We start from the raw sequence: 15,833 nt of genomic DNA on the forward strand, positions 1-15,833 counted from the left end.
TCCGTCGCTGGTGACGACACCCAGGCCTTTCCTTCCAGCTCGTGTCTGCTCACCCGTCCCCGAAGCAAATGAAGAAAGTAGTAACGCTCGGCTCCCCTCCACTGCATTCAATCACTTGTTTCCAAAAGAAAACCAGCGCGATAGCATCACATTTCACACGCCACAACTCGGTCCATCCCTCTCCTTCTTCTTCTCCCCAGTTCCCATCTCCCTTTCCGCCGCCAGACCAAGCCCTAGCCGCCAACCGTCGCTCCCGCTCGCGCACCATGGCTCCCATTCGCCGGAACAAGAACAGATCCCACCAGAACCAGCAGTGGTCGGTGGTGCCCGATTGGCAGCCGGAGTTGAAGCTGCGTGAGCACCCTGACCCGGACCACGTGCCGGAGGACTACTCCGACGTGGTCAACCCGGAGACGGACGTGCTCGCGCCTGAGATGTACCAAGACATGGAGCGCCGTCTTCCACCTCAACTCCTCCGAGCTACCCGCCACGAGAAGCTCTTGTTCATGCGGCGCATCGTCAGGAATCACCTCCCCGCACCGGCCAAGGGAATCATGGTACGTACGCAGTCCTCCGTATGTAGATGGATCTCCCGTCCATCCGTCGTACATGCAGTTGCAAGCGATGAACCGCTTGGAGATCCATCGATTAACTGCTTTGGAAAACTAACTTAAACTCCACGCATGCAGGTGGACATCATGAGGAGACAATACATCCAAAATATCTGTTCACAATATCAGGTTTGCACTTTCATTACCAGCATCTTACTGCATATACTATAGGGATTTCTATTTCCGTGCCCTCGGGTCCTTAGTTGTACTCAGTTTTCCCCAGCTCCTTAGTTTTTCCTCAGTTTTCCCCAATCCCTTGTTCGAAACCCGCAGAAGGAGCTCGGACGGAGGATTTCCGTTTAGTTGACGTTGGTTGGTGCTGGCAAGTGGGGCCGCTGTTGGTGCCCGCAAGTGGACACGTCTCCACTTATCCGGATCATCGTGGGACCCACAACTTGTCCACGTTAGCGCGCCGGACCCACAGCTTACCCAGGTGACCGTTGCAAAATGGGAGCCCGAGCCAGCCCCGCGCCCGTGCCCGTGCCATTGCTTCCCCTTTCTTTCTCCGCGCCCCATTGTTCTTCTTCTCCGCCAGCGACAGCCCTTCTCCGGTAGGCGGGTGATGTCTAGTTTCTCTTCGACCTCCCGTTCTTCATGGTCGCAGTATGGACCCGTGCCTTTGACAAGATGCCCTGACTGCCCACGCCAGGAGCCTCTGAAGCGGTCGATCTGTAAGACGGACGAGAATGGCAACCGTGGACGTGAGTTCGTTGCATGCGAGAGCTTGCCATATAGAGAGGGGGATAAGGTTAGATCTCGCTCCAATTTCTCTGTTTTCTCTCGATTTTCTTGTTATTCCCTCGAATTTGGGATTTAGGGTTCACGTTGTTGTTTTCAGATCTTGAAGAAATGCAGGCATTTCGAGTGGATCGATGTGTACGTTCGGAGGCTTCGGTTGCGAGGAATCAATTGGCGCTATTGGGGGCGCAATTTGGGAGGGGGACTTGCTGTAGAGAATGCGGCGGAGAGAGGAGCCGTTCCGATTATGCCTAATGCTCCCAATGCGGAAGCTGGTGGAAGTGAAGGGAGAACTGAAGAAAATGAACAAGCGAGTTAAGGCGGTGATCGAGTTGAAGAAGCAAGCTAACCTGATGGCTGGTTTTTTTTTGTTGTATAATTACGATCGGATTCTTATCATTGCTCACCGAGGCGCTAGAAGTTGTTACAAGGGATACCTTACAAATCCATTATTCAGTTACATGTACTTGTAGTTGTTTTCAAAGTTAGTGTGTCCATTCACCGAAATTACCAACTATATTCCCTAAAAGAAAAGGAAAGCTAAAGATAGTTGATAATTGTTAGAGGGGTGACAAATAATGCAATCACCGAAATCCGCAAATATGTATGCCTCGTGTTTATACCAAAATTATACCACTTTTAGGCCGTTTCAAAATACCAATACCATATCCCAAACTATATTCTCTAAAAGAAAAGGACAGCTAAAGATAGTTGATAATTGTTAGAGGGGTGACAAATAATGCAATCACCGAAATCCGCAAATATGTATGCCTCATGTTTATAACAAAATTATACCACTTTTAGGCCGTTTCAAAATGGGATCCCTTTCAAAATAGGGTCCCTTCAAAATACCAATACAATATCCCAAACTATATTCCCTAAAAGAAAAGGACAGCTAAAGATAGTTGATAATTGTTAGAGGGGTGACAAATAATGCAATCACCGAAATCCGCAAATATGTATGCCTCGTGTTTATAACAAAATTATACCACTTTTAGGCCGTTTCAAAATACCAATACTATATCCCAAACTATATTCCCTAAAAGAAAAGGACAGCTAAAGATAGTTGATAGCAATCACCGAAATCCGCAAATATGTATGCCTCATGTTTATAACAAAATTATACCACTTTTAGGCCGTTTCAAAATACCAATACTATATCCCAAACTATATTCCCTAAAAGAAAAGGACAGCTAAAGATAGTTGATAATTGTTAGAGGGGTGACAAATAATGCAATCACCGAAATCCGCAAATATGTATGCCTCATGTTTATACCAATACTATATCCCAAACTATATTAAGTGGCAAACTCGTTATTGCACATAAATAGAGGGGTGGGCATTCTCCACCGACAGAGAGAGAGAGGGGTGGCCACGAAGAGAGAGAGAGAGAGAGAGAGAGAGAGAGAGGTTGCCACGAAGAGACGGATAGGGGTATACTGCCCGTTAGATCAGTGGATCAACGGTTCGTGGAGTCGATCCGTGTGACAACGGCTCAACCAATCAGGATAAGTTTGGGCTTCTCGGAGCATTTGTGACGGTACTTGAGGGCAAAACTGAGTAGTACTAAGAATCCGAGGGCACATAAATAGTAAATAGACTAAGGGATTCAAACAAAAGAATTACAAAATGAAAAATGTGTGTTTTGTACAATATAATTCATATTGGGCTACATCAAATTATTTGCAATTCAAATATACATGAGTGTGACAATTATGGCATCATTTAGACAAACTATGTTTTGGGAAAGATGTTTTGCAAAGGGGTTTGGGTGGAAAACCAATCATCTTCATAGCTACACTAGTGATTACGAGAAGTGGCAATTTGTGGTAAAACTTGATTTATATATGTTTGTTAAGGTTTTCTAGGTGGCGAGGTTGCGTAGGAAGACTCCATGAGTAGTTGCCACTATGTTTTTATTTTTTGGATTTTTTTGCGCATGAAATGACTCAATTAGCTATGTTAATCTCATTTGTTGACTCTCTGTTGACCAGCTACTTGAGGGTAAAACTGAGTATATTGCACTTGCCGGTCTAAGTCCTCGAGGGAAAGCTGAGTACGGATAACGTCCCGGGGTTAGACTCGTGTAGCGGTGCACGCTGCGGCCGTGCATAGCGGACGCGTGTTGCGGTACACGCCACCTTCGTCTTTATAGAGCCCCTCTTTCTCTCCCTCGACGCACGTTCTCACTGGCTCACTGCAACCGCCTCTCATGTCCCATCATCTTCTCCACAACCGAAGAAAAAACCCCGAAGAAAACCGCCGGCGATGGAGAAGAATGAGATGCCCATTGTCGGCACATCAGTCTGCCGCCCCCGTCCGAGGCCCCTGTCGGCTGCTTCCAACGTAGCAGCCGGCGCATCGGTCGCCGTCCCCGTCCGAGGCCCTGTCGGCTGCTTCCAACGTAGCAGGCCGGCGGATCGGCCGCCGCCCCGTCCGGGCCCCTGTCCCTGCTTCCAACGTAGCAGCCGGCGGATCGGCCGCCGCCCCGTCCGGGCCCACGACGCTGCTTCCAACGTAGCAGCCGGGCGCATCGGCCGCCGCCACCGTCCGAGTCCCCGTCGCTTGGGACCCGTACGAACCAGTGCAATACGACGCGCCGGAGAACCCCTACGACACCAGCATCGTCGACAACGAGCCGGAGGTAACCCTTTGTTCCCTTGTTCTTATCTCATTTCAATCATTTTGTGTTAGATCTAGCGTTATTACGGTTCGTCTGTTCCTAGTTCAATCCTTTTGTGTTAGATCTTGCGTTATTACTGTTCGTCTGTTCCTAGTTCGATCCTTTTGTGTTAGATCTTGCGTTATTAGTGTTTGTGATTTGCTTTTGTTTAAGATTTGTGCCGATGATGACACTAGTAGGAAAAGCCTCATCAGTGGCGCACCAAAAACACATTCTGTGGCGCATGGGTGGTGCGCCACAGAATTCTCGCCACAAAAATAAGGATTACGTGGCGCACCGGCCAATGCGCCACGAAAGCTTATTTACGTGGCGCACGGGACGGTGGTGCGCCACAGAAACAGGAAGTCTTATTTCTGTGGCGCACCACCGCCGGTGCGCCACAGAATTTTTTTTAAAATTTCAAAAAAAGTGGCGGCCAGATCTAGATCTAGATCTAGATCTGGGGCCGCCGAATTTTTTTTAAAATTTTTCTGGAAGGTCGCCGGAGGTGGGTGGGGTGGGTGGGTGGGTGGAGGATGAGGCCGGCCGGAGGAGGTGGTGGTGGTGGTGGAATAGGAGGAGGTGGAGGTGGAGGTGGTGGTGGTGGTGGTGGTGGTGGTGGTGGTGGTGGTGGTGGTAGAGGAGGAGGTGGTCGCGGAGGAGGAGGAGGAGGAGGTGGTGGTGGTGGTGGTGGTGGTGGTAGAGGAGGAGGTGGTCGCCGGAGGAGGAGGTGGTGGTGGTGGTGGTGGTGGTAGAGGAGGAGGAGGAGGAGGAGGTGGTGGTGGTGGTGGTGGTGGTGGTGGTGGTGGTGGTGGTGGTGGTAGAGGAGGAGGTGGTCGCCGGAGGAGGAGGAGGAGGAGGAGGTGGTGGTGGTGGTGGTGGTGGTGGTGGTGGTGGTAGAGGAGGAGGTGGTCGCCGGAGGAGGTGTTGGTCGTGGTCGCCGGAGTAGTTCGCCGGAGTAGTTCGCCGGAGTTGTTGGTCGCCGGAGTTGGTCGCCGGAGTAGGAGAGGAGAGAGGAGAAGTGGAGGAGAGGAAGAGAAGAGGAGAGGAGAAGAAGTGGAGAAGTGGAGGAGAGGAAGAGAAGAGGAGAGGAGGAGAAGGGGAGAAGTGGAGAATGGGAGAAGGGGAGAAGTGGAGAAGTGGAGAAATGGAGGAGAGAAGGAGAAGTGGGCGCCAGAAATTTCAAATTTCGAACGTTATTTCTGTGGCGCATGGGCACTTGGTGCGCCACGAAATTTTTTTCTTTTTTTTGTATTTTGCAGCAAAAAATCTTTAACTGGCCGTAACTTTTTACTCTTTTCGAATTTTGGGATTCTAAAAATTGTCCAACCGGGATCTTGAAGGGATTTATTTTTTGAAATTTTTATCTATTTTTTTTATTTTTTACAGAGGTTAAAAAGGCGATCCACGGGGGGGGGGTGTGGTGCATGGAACTCATGTGCGCCACAGAAATAAGGCTTTCGTGGCGCACCATCCCACGTGCGCCACGGAAAGTCTTAGTTCGGTGGCGCACCGGGAACAATGCGCCACGAAAGTCTTAATTCGGTGGCGCACCGGGCCGATGCGCCACGGAATGTCTTATTACGTAGGCGCACGTGATCTGTGCGCCACAGAAATAGTGAAACCAATGATTGGGGTTGGCCCCACCAAATTTCTGTGGCGCATGGATCCCTGGTGCGCCACAAAATTAAGCTATTTCTGTGGCGCACCGTGTCTGGTGCGCCACAAAATAACTTTATGTGGCGCATTTTAAACGGTGCGCCACAGAACTAAGCATCGCCTATAAGGGTTTTCCTACTAGTGTGATGAATATTTGGGCATAAATTGATTCAGGGTTTGGTCAGTAAACAATTGGTGTGTACAAATTTGTTGTGCATGATCTTTGGTTTGCTGACTCAAATCCTGGATATAAGTGTGTCCAATGTAACTGAGGCTACCTCTTTTTTTCGAGCCCATATTATCATGCATGATTTTTTGTTCACTCTCTGTTCCATCATCGTTGCAATTGACTCCGTTTTTTGCACGATCTTTGGTGCTACGTGACGGGTGCAGAAGCAGCGACGTCGACGGCGACGACGAGTCCTTCCACACCAAGACTCGTCACGTCCTCGGGAGGCTGCAGTCCGGCCATTACGATGGCCCCTTTGCTCGAGGCATTTACAAGTGCCCCTTCGCACGCAGGAAGCTCCGCGCCACCGAGCTTCAACTCCCCGGTGAACCATGCTGAATCCATTGGCAGATGTGGCGCTAGAGTTGGAAGGACCGTGAACGTGCATGCGTACATGGCCAAACACAAAGCACTTGGGATTCACCTGCGCAACCTCCAAGCGAGTCACACGCGCTACCTGGAGGCGTTGAACGTGCCCTCTTGCACTCTGCGTATGTGATTGCTCTATACGTAGAGCAGCTTAAATTCATGTAAAATGTAGCTTATGTTGGATCTATCGGTACTACTTTTGGATCTGTCCTGAATATATCTATGCTATGTTGGTTGCTTGTATGCAGCTTATCCTATATTTTCTCTACGGATTTGTGCCCTAGATTTCCTACCTGATTGGGTAAAAACGAAGGCATAAAGAAATGAATGGCGTTAAAAAACAGAAGGACAAGCTGCTCTAGATTTGCTACCAATTTGGGCTATCAAATATGAATGAGATCGAGCGAGAGAGAGGAAAAAGGTACATTGAAAACTGCTAATCTGGGCGAAAGAGACAGAAACCACTCGTGCTCCCGTCCCGGACCCACACGGCTCCACACGCTACGGCCCCACAAACATGGTCTCGTCCTGTCCCACGCGGTCCCTTCCTACCAGCCCCACACGACGCAGTCCCACACGACGCGACCCCACAAACGACACGACCCCACTCGTCAGCACGGAACGGTCAACTTAACGGATTCCTTCCGTCCGAGCTCCTTCTGCGGGTTCAGACAAGGGCTTGGGGAAAACTGAGGAAAAACTAAGGAGCTGGGGAAAACTGAGTACAACTAAGGACCCGAGGGCACGAAAATAGAAATCCCTATACTATATAGATTCGATTCATTTTGTTTCATTTATTAATCTTTATCTTCCCCTGTGTTTCCATGATGATTTTTGCATGGGTGCCAACAATCCATAGTTAAAGATAGCAGACTATTTCATTTAGCCGCGACATTTTTAGAGCCCAACAAAGCCTATAGCCGGGCTATAGCGGGTTAATCCATTTAGTGTTTTTTTTTCGAAAATATGGAAAAATTCAGTGTATCTTTTCCAAAAAATAGGAAAACTATGACTCAAACAGATGCATGTTCTTTGGAACAATCCATTGGATAGCATGACGTCGTCATGAGAGTCACACAGATGCATGTTCTTTGGCTTCTGCTTCAAACTAATAATAAGAAGAAAAAGAAACTGTGATACATAGCGTGAAGCTGTGATGTCGTGTCATCTTCCGTAAGGAGAAACAAAGATCAACAAGGGAATTGTCCATATGCTTATTCCAAAAGAAGCTTCATAAGATATCTGTCCTTGAGTACTCGGATACATATATATGCATGGCTGTATGGTCTAGACCTCTATTTTATTTTTCAGATGTCTTTTTTTTACTAGAATGAAATATCATCGTAAACTTAATGACTATGACTTCATTTGGTATTGTTTAAAAACGTGCTCCAAAGGGCATCGATCTCTATTAAAAAATTCTTTCCTGGAATACCAATATTTAATTAGCATTATTGTTGTTGAAAATTTGAAATCATGAATAGTAATGGTCAATGTCCTTTAATCTATGAAGTGTAAAGGCATGAACCATTCTTTCTTTACACATACATCCGTCTATATAACTATATACCCAGACAGATACATAATGCATTATCCATTAATGAACATTTTGCAGCCGCTACATCCCGAACTCTACAAAATGAACCCCGCAGCTTTCTTCTTGCCTTCGTTTCTGCGTGCCATCCGGGGAAACACTGCAGAAAGTTTCATGGATATCATTCACGAGGTCATAGCACCTTCAGTCTATGCATTTCCTATGTTGCGACCTGTATTCTGCGAGATGCTCATGGATGAGGTATATATAATAAGATGTCATGGATTGCATAGCTATCTTGCTATTCCTGATTTCTGTAACTTTTTGAATTAAAATTCCATTCGTTTTGTTCTAGTATTTCAAGAAGTATTGTTTCTGTACGTGTCGTGCAAATTCAACTACAAGCTGATTACAGGTAGAAAATTTTCTGAAGTGGGCGCACATAAACAAACAAAAAATAATGATGCCAAATACCTTGGACAAGCATGGTAGTGGCGTTGCTATTTCTGAAATTGGGATGCAAGGGATGCTGGATGAGCTCATGAAGAAGTTTATCTCACCCCTTTCCACAGGTAATAAACTTATTTATTTATATATCTCACGGGAAATCCAACTCGGCTTTCCTCCTCACTATGTCTCAATTGCTAATTTCTTTTCTTTGCAGAAGAACACAATATTATACTGGCTAGATTTTAAGTTCCTTTGATATATTTTTATACTCCAAAGACTGCTTTTGATCTTAAATGAAATAGTAATTAAATTTCTCGATCTTGTTCTCTGCAGTTCTTTTTCCTGGAGTTGGTGGCGGGTCTTTGGACTCACAACATTCTTTTGTTGTTTCATATAGTGGAGATGACAGTGGCCTAGGTATATATGCTCCCACAAACATACAATAACTGCATAGCAATTTATTTGGCATCCTTCTTTGTGTCATATATCTTGTGGTACAAGACATAGTAGCTCCCTGTGCTTAGCATTATATGTTCATACCATGATACTATGTTTATAAAGGGAGTGCTATGGTAGTTCACGATATTTGAACATAATATATGGATTTTTCTTCTCCGGGAAAATTTTATTTTGTAAGCATCATGTTTTAAATTTTGTATCTGACGAATGTATTGTTGCTAGCAGATAGTTACCGGTTGGACGTATTGGGTTTTCCTCTTGGGATTTAAGATATAATTTTTTATATTTTACTATTGTGAACCATAATATTTATTTTCCCGTAAATTTAATAGTTCAAAAATATGCAGGGATGCATATGGAGGAAGGCCATGTTGTACTAAATGTCTGCTTAGGAAAAAAATTTACTGGCGGGGAAATGCACTTTTGTGGTAGACGTTGTGCGAATCATATGAATTCCGAAACACATGCAGAGGTACTATATTCATCATGAGTTCTCGTACTACCTAGGTTAGTTAACTGCTAACTAGCAAAGGTGTTCATATTCTGCAAGTGCTAATGTTGGGATCACCCTTCTCCTACTTTATTTTCTTATTTAGTCCCTTTTTACTACTTGTCGATCCAATGGGAGTTCTTCGCCCTGCAGGGTTATTTATAATCAGGATATTAAATTTTGCAATGGTCATTCGTTTTCATTAACAATTGAATGCTTAGATTTATGACTAAACCTTCATGAAAAAAAAGAATTCAAAGGTCTCTTTAATTTATGTGGAAGAGGCTATGTAAATCAGTTTAATTTGAGAATCCCATAAACATGTATTCCCTCTAGCTTGTTTTAATTATCGTGAATCTCTATTTTATTCTATCGATTTTCTTATACTCTTTGTGTTAATTGAAGGGGACAGAGGGAATACTTTATTTCGGATCAAATTTTGTACTAATTTAATTAGATGATATTCTATCAAAAAGTATCCTTTTTCAAGCTTGTTGGTCTTATACGAAGTTGATTAGATACACATTTTATGAATTAATATCCTTGAGTGCTTGACACCAATTCAATGGAAGTTCTTAACCCATGTAAGCCTATTTATATTTGGAAAGTCTAGAAATTTTCATGTAAGTAGTTTGCTTGCAATATCCATGTTTGTTTACAATTTTCATGGATGGGTGGTTTGTTTGCTTGATTTTGTTTTGGCTTGTTGGGTTCCAAAAAATAGATAATTTAAATTGACGAGTAAATATTAATTAGTACTAACATTCAGCAAACTTTTATTTCAACAAAAAGTTCCACTGTAGCGAAGGAAATAAATTGATGTAACATTACCGTGAACAAATAAGATCTTTCAGCATATGTTCAAATACTTCAGAGTTAATAAATTGGAGGTAACAAGCACTGCATGATTCAGTGGTGGGTGTCTATTAAGAAGGAAATACTGTTAGTTTTTTTCTTTTGAAATGAAGGTTGAGACCTCCGGGCTCTGCATCTATTTTATTTAAATTTTAGTTAACAAAGTTCGGATGAGAACATACATCAAAATATCCAAAGCCACCACAAAACACCTACAAACCCGTTAATGGAGGAAAAACATGCCATCGGGGCTTTATGTCCTAAAAGTACAAACAAAGCCCCACTACATAGGTACCGGGGGCATCACCGGCGCGAATCATTGATGACGAGAGGAGGCACACATACTGTCCAACAAACTCTCAGCATGCACCTCATGGACGCTGCAAAGCCGTCACTGCCGACGAACCACCAAGGCATTTTCAAGGCAGAGATCCGTGTAGTCCTCTCTAGGCCTTTCGTTGAAGTTGCCGTGGCGCCAGGCATCACCTCCGCCCTATGTGAGTCGACCATGCCGCGTATGTCGCCAATTCCCCGTTGCACCATGGCACCATGGCCTGATGCCTTCAACGTGGTAGATGAAACATCACTCCACAAGCAGACCCCTTCAGGCATCACTTGTTTCAAAACGATACCCCGAGAGGGAGAACGACATAGAAAGTGCCGCCATCGTTAGATCGGGGGAGACTAAGATCTAGGGTTTCCCCTAAAACATTTGGGCCGGAGATTCGCAGCAATGACACTTTCAACAAGGCAATGACGCCCGCGGGCGCCACATTCGTTGGCTCCAACTACGTTGAAGCCCGTCCTGGAGAGTGAGCCATCTCCACACCATCCGCTGTCAAACTTCTCGGAGAGGGCCAGCATGTCATCCGCCACATCACCGCAGATGCAGCCGCGTGCGCCAAGCCCAAGCCCTAAGCCGTTGTACCGTGTCGGCTCCTTCAGGCGAAATGACGAGGGGAGCTAGAAGCGATGATCTGAGAATGCTCCCGAACGCCTCATGAGAGGGACACGAGAGTGCATCTCAAATACTATTAGTTATGATATCATCTAGGAGTTATCACATTCAATACTTATTCACCAACATGAGGAAATTGAAAACGCTGACATAAGAGTGCTTGTGTGGAAGAGTGGCATGGGGTAGGAGCCCATGGAATGCGGTGCGAGTAGAAAATAGCTTGGTTAGACAAAAGATCACAAAATTTGGGATTTAATTTAATATCTTCATTCAGTTTTTTGTATGTGATAGATTGAGACGGGTAACAGAGCTGGGGCATATCTTTTTTATTCAGATGAATACTAGATGCTTTTTTTTTGCAGAAACAAATTGAAGGTGACATATATAGAGATAGAATGTGTGAAAGAGATCTTTTGAAAAGACAATATTGATCATTAATATAAATGAGATGAAGGTGCATTCTTGCACTTATCCTCAAAGCCCTTAGTACCCAGTGACACTCTTTTCCGTTGTCCCTTTTCTAATGTTCAACTCATCCGAAACATCTTGATTATCTTGGTTGGAATCATGTTCTAGCCTCCTGGGTATATGTCATCTCTTCCCAACGTCCTCATGTATCTCATGGCGATGCATTTCACAATAAATAATATCCTTCTTAAGATAAACTCTCCATATAAAATGTTTTCTTCTAGTTGTAGTAGCACCTACTAGTAATACTTTATGCATGCATATAGTATGTGGTTAATCGTTGAAGTTTGAAATGTTTTGAACCTGTAACTGAGCCTATTTTTATGTGCGGAACTGGGCCATGTTATTAAGAGTAACCCACAATATTCATCTATTACAGTTTAATACATGAAAGTTTATTTGCCAGTAGGGGTTATGTATATGATTATTTTTTTTGGCTTTGATATCCATCTTCATAATTTGATGTAAATACTTATCACAATTTCGTTTGTTCTTAGTACATTTTACTTAGTACATTTTACTGAATACCTTTTTCGTGACATATAACAACTAAGTTCATTCTTGTTTACATTCTGGCCCTATTTATAACACATTCTAGTTAAACTTATATAAACTTTGGCTCCTTTTGAAACTAAATGTCATTATAGAGGCTTTATTTTGTTTTCCGCTTCCTCCTCCCACCTTCACTTTTTCATCTTCCTCTCATCACTGTTATTATAATTACTACTACGACCTAGGACAGAAGCATGGGCACACTAGAGCACCAACATCAGCACTTAAAAATACATTTCAAACTCTTATTTCTTTGGTATTTACTTTTCAGGAAAGAGTTGAATATTCTCATGTACGTGGGCAAGCCTTGTTGTTTCATGGAAATCACAGGCATTATGTCCATCCTACAACGACCGGTTTCAGGGCTAACATGACCATATGGTGCAAAAGGTACACATACATGCATCTTGCTCTGCAAGTGTATATTAGAATTTCTCTTTTAAAATAACAATTATATGCGCATAAATTTATATATATGATATATACATATATAACGCTAATTCCCCTTTTTGATCTTCTGTACAAGTCAAGCAAATAGCATATTAATCCTGTTAATCAAATGGCATATTAATTCCGTTAATCAACTAATAGAAGTATATTAACACACTTGTCTCTTAGGGTTGATAAGGCTTGACTAATTGCCATTAGAAATAATGTATTCGTAGCTAAACTAACATGATTATTTTGTATACATAGTTCGTTCTATGAGGAGATGATGAAATCCAGGAAGAACTTCCACTGGTGCAGAAAATGCCTTAGTGAAGATAACATCTAGGGAAGCACAATGAGTTGATGACATATGTGTGGTAAGCAATCTGATCTCATCTACTCTTTTTGTCAAGTTACATCGTATTTGAGTCAAGATTTTTTGCATTATAATATTTACTTGATATCTTATTTAACTTTGGTTGGTTCGTTCGAAAATTCCAGGCTGTTTTCAATTTAAGTGAAAGGGAGAGGATATCTTTGGAGATCATGACAACAAGATTCGGCATGCTTAATCCAATTTTTCCAATATATGTACCACTAGTTTGTGTTTCAATATTTCTATGTAGAGTGGCATGCCCAGTTTATTTCATGATCATTACATGTATAATTTATTTCAAATATATAGTATTCTATGGAGATGGCTATGTATTAATTCAAAAGAATGTAAACGTCGTCTACCGATGCAAAAAAAAATTACTGCTTTTCCAACCGTGTATAGGTTATACTAAACCAAAAGGAACATATTCTTCGACAGGGCTCACCATCTTCAGTCTGCGACCTCTTCTCCATCGGAGATTTCTAGCATAGTAGATGGACATAGCAGACGCGGTGAGCGCAATAAATCTGGGGTAAACGTTGAAGCTAACTCATGCACTAACACTCAATCAGTTGAATATTAAAGTTCATCATGCCAGCAAGGATACAATTTGTCCAACAAAATCTAAGGATACATGATTGCCTTAACGATTGTAAATTGCTGCACGCTATGGGAAGCAGCCCCCAAATGTTGTTCCAGGTACGCCATATAGCACACTGCCATACTAGCGGGCCGATAACCCTGCGGACCGAGGTACATATGCAGCATATCTGAAAGAGCGTGTGCAAGACAATGGGACGTGTTTGGTAAGTTGGGCTAAATTTTGCACTCAATAAGGACGAACTTTGTGGGTGTTAGTCCATCTCAAACAAGCTCTGAGCCAAAATCTGGACTTTGTTTGGTGGCCCGTGAAGATTTTTCCAGCACCGGGTGGGAAATTAAACCCTCTTTGTTTGGTGGCCTAGACACAACCTATTCTAGCTCTGTATTGGTGTTTGGTTGCACAGATGAAACTGCCACGTGTTTACCGTGGTTGAAACAAGGTGAGCTTACCATGCTATTACATGCTACATCCCATCATAGAGAAATCAAAAGAACAAGAACTTGACGATCACCATGATGAGAACGATGATGATGCAATCTTTCACCCTACTCTTTGGTACTAAAGGCATTACTAGAAGAGGCATTGGCTCGTGAGGCATTGGTTTGTGAGGCATTGGGTGTTGAGGCATTGAATGATGAGCCATAGCCTAGATAGGCATAGCCTGGTCTGCCAAGAAGTTCTAGTACTCCTTCCGTGCCTCCTCATAGTATCGTACCTTCTTTAGTTGTTGTTGGAGAAATCATTGACTTCATCTTGGCAGATCCTCCATGAATTATAGATTTCTCGATGCCTCCCTTTGAACACAACATACCACTAGCATGCCACAAGATGAACTAGTGAGGAACATGATCACAAGCATCAATGAAGTCATAAGAAAGCATGACCATTCACACTCGATCTTAAACTAAGAGGAGCATGCATGATCATCACCAAAAGTAGACCACAAGTTTATCCTACCACTACACCTATGGTGTGAACCTACCACCACAACAAAAGTGCATGACATCTTAATTCCACAAGGTCACTACCACATGTGGTGTTAGTATATACCACCTCGTGAAGAGGAGACATTTCATCATCTACTGTGCATCCTTCATCACCCTCTCCCACATCATTGTGGTTCTTTGACTTCATCATATTTGTGGCGGCACCGGCACATCATCCACCTTGGTCTTAGGGGAATGGGCTATTGAATCAGGCACTTGCGATGGGATCTGTGAGTCCCAAACGCGGATCATGGATTGGCTAAAGTCGTCACAAAATGAGTCCTACAATCACCACGCACCACATCAATGTAGCAACTATACCTGGCCATCATTCGGGTCGGGCCTAAGAAAACCTGGTGTAGAAAACCCTAGCCTAGGCCCGGTCATCAGCCTAAACTTTAGGCCCAAGATGGTCCACCATAGGAAAAACTCATTGGTCCTTGGGACGCAGGCAAGACATCTTCCCTATTTCGCACATATGTGAGACCTAGGCCCAGCCCGGCCCGATGGTATGCCTAAAAATCAGGCCCATGCTCACCTCGCATGCATGGTCAGTTTGGCCCAAGCCCAGGATTTTCGGGATGGGTCGGGCTGCCTGTCAACACCCGGATTTTTAAGTCCAGATGCCTGTTATGCCATACATCGCAATCCCAGGAATATTGTTGTTGCGAGACATAACAGTTGAATATCATAAGTCATCATTCATTACATATCATAGTCGTATTACAAATAGATCACATGATCCAATATTACAATAATAGTTGAACTATTGTTTCAACACACATCACAAATACATAGCGGAAGCGTAAAGATAAGGGACTGTCTAGTCCACAGGCCAACGCTTGACGTCAGGAGTAGTCCTAGTTGTCGTAGACGTCCTGCTGTCCATCCTCTTCATACTGCTGTTCCTCTTCATAGTCTGGCCATTCGAATAGCCAGGGACAAAGCCGTGAGTACTTCAAAGTACTCGCAAACTAATACTAATGTAAGCACTAACATTTCTAGTAAGGGGGATGCTAAGCTCTAGTTTCTTTTGCATAAAGCCACTTTTAGTTCACAAACATTTTAGTAAACAACTCTTCAGGTGCTAACTAACTCAAGTGGGAACATTAGTGTCATTCCCACAACTCAATTGTGTTTCAAGTCAAAGTCGCCATTTCAAGTTCAAATCACAAGTCACCTTTCACATGTCACATTTTTGAAAATGGTCTGATGACGGAACAGTATGGCCTTCCCAACCGTCCATAACCGTGGACGCGGCTATTCGAATAGTTCTACACTCTGCAGAGGTCGTACACTTGTGCCACAACATTTGCAATAATCCGTCGTGGTTAATCGGCCCCGATTTATCACACTCCGTGTGCGGACTACCAACCATAACCTTTCACCTACATACCCTAGTAT

General features: G+C 43.8%; 1 protein-coding gene across 1 annotated transcript; it reads left to right on the plus strand.

Moving 5' to 3' along the window:
• Window positions 1–266: 266 nt before the first annotated feature.
• LOC124664796 (2-oxoglutarate and iron-dependent oxygenase domain-containing protein CP2-like) lies at window positions 267–12,809 on the plus strand. Its single transcript, XM_047202234.1, has 8 exons — window positions 267–557; window positions 690–740; window positions 7,884–8,063; window positions 8,218–8,374; window positions 8,586–8,669; window positions 9,059–9,183; window positions 12,306–12,424; window positions 12,731–12,809. The coding sequence occupies exons 1-8, from the start codon at window positions 267–269 to the stop codon at window positions 12,807–12,809; spliced, it is 1,086 nt and encodes a 361-aa protein (XP_047058190.1).
• Window positions 12,810–15,833: the final 3,024 nt, after the last annotated feature.

The sequence above is a fragment of the Lolium rigidum genome, chromosome 6, assembly GCF_022539505.1.
Source record: "Lolium rigidum isolate FL_2022 chromosome 6, APGP_CSIRO_Lrig_0.1, whole genome shotgun sequence".
Lineage (NCBI taxonomy): Eukaryota > Viridiplantae > Streptophyta > Magnoliopsida > Poales > Poaceae > Lolium > Lolium rigidum.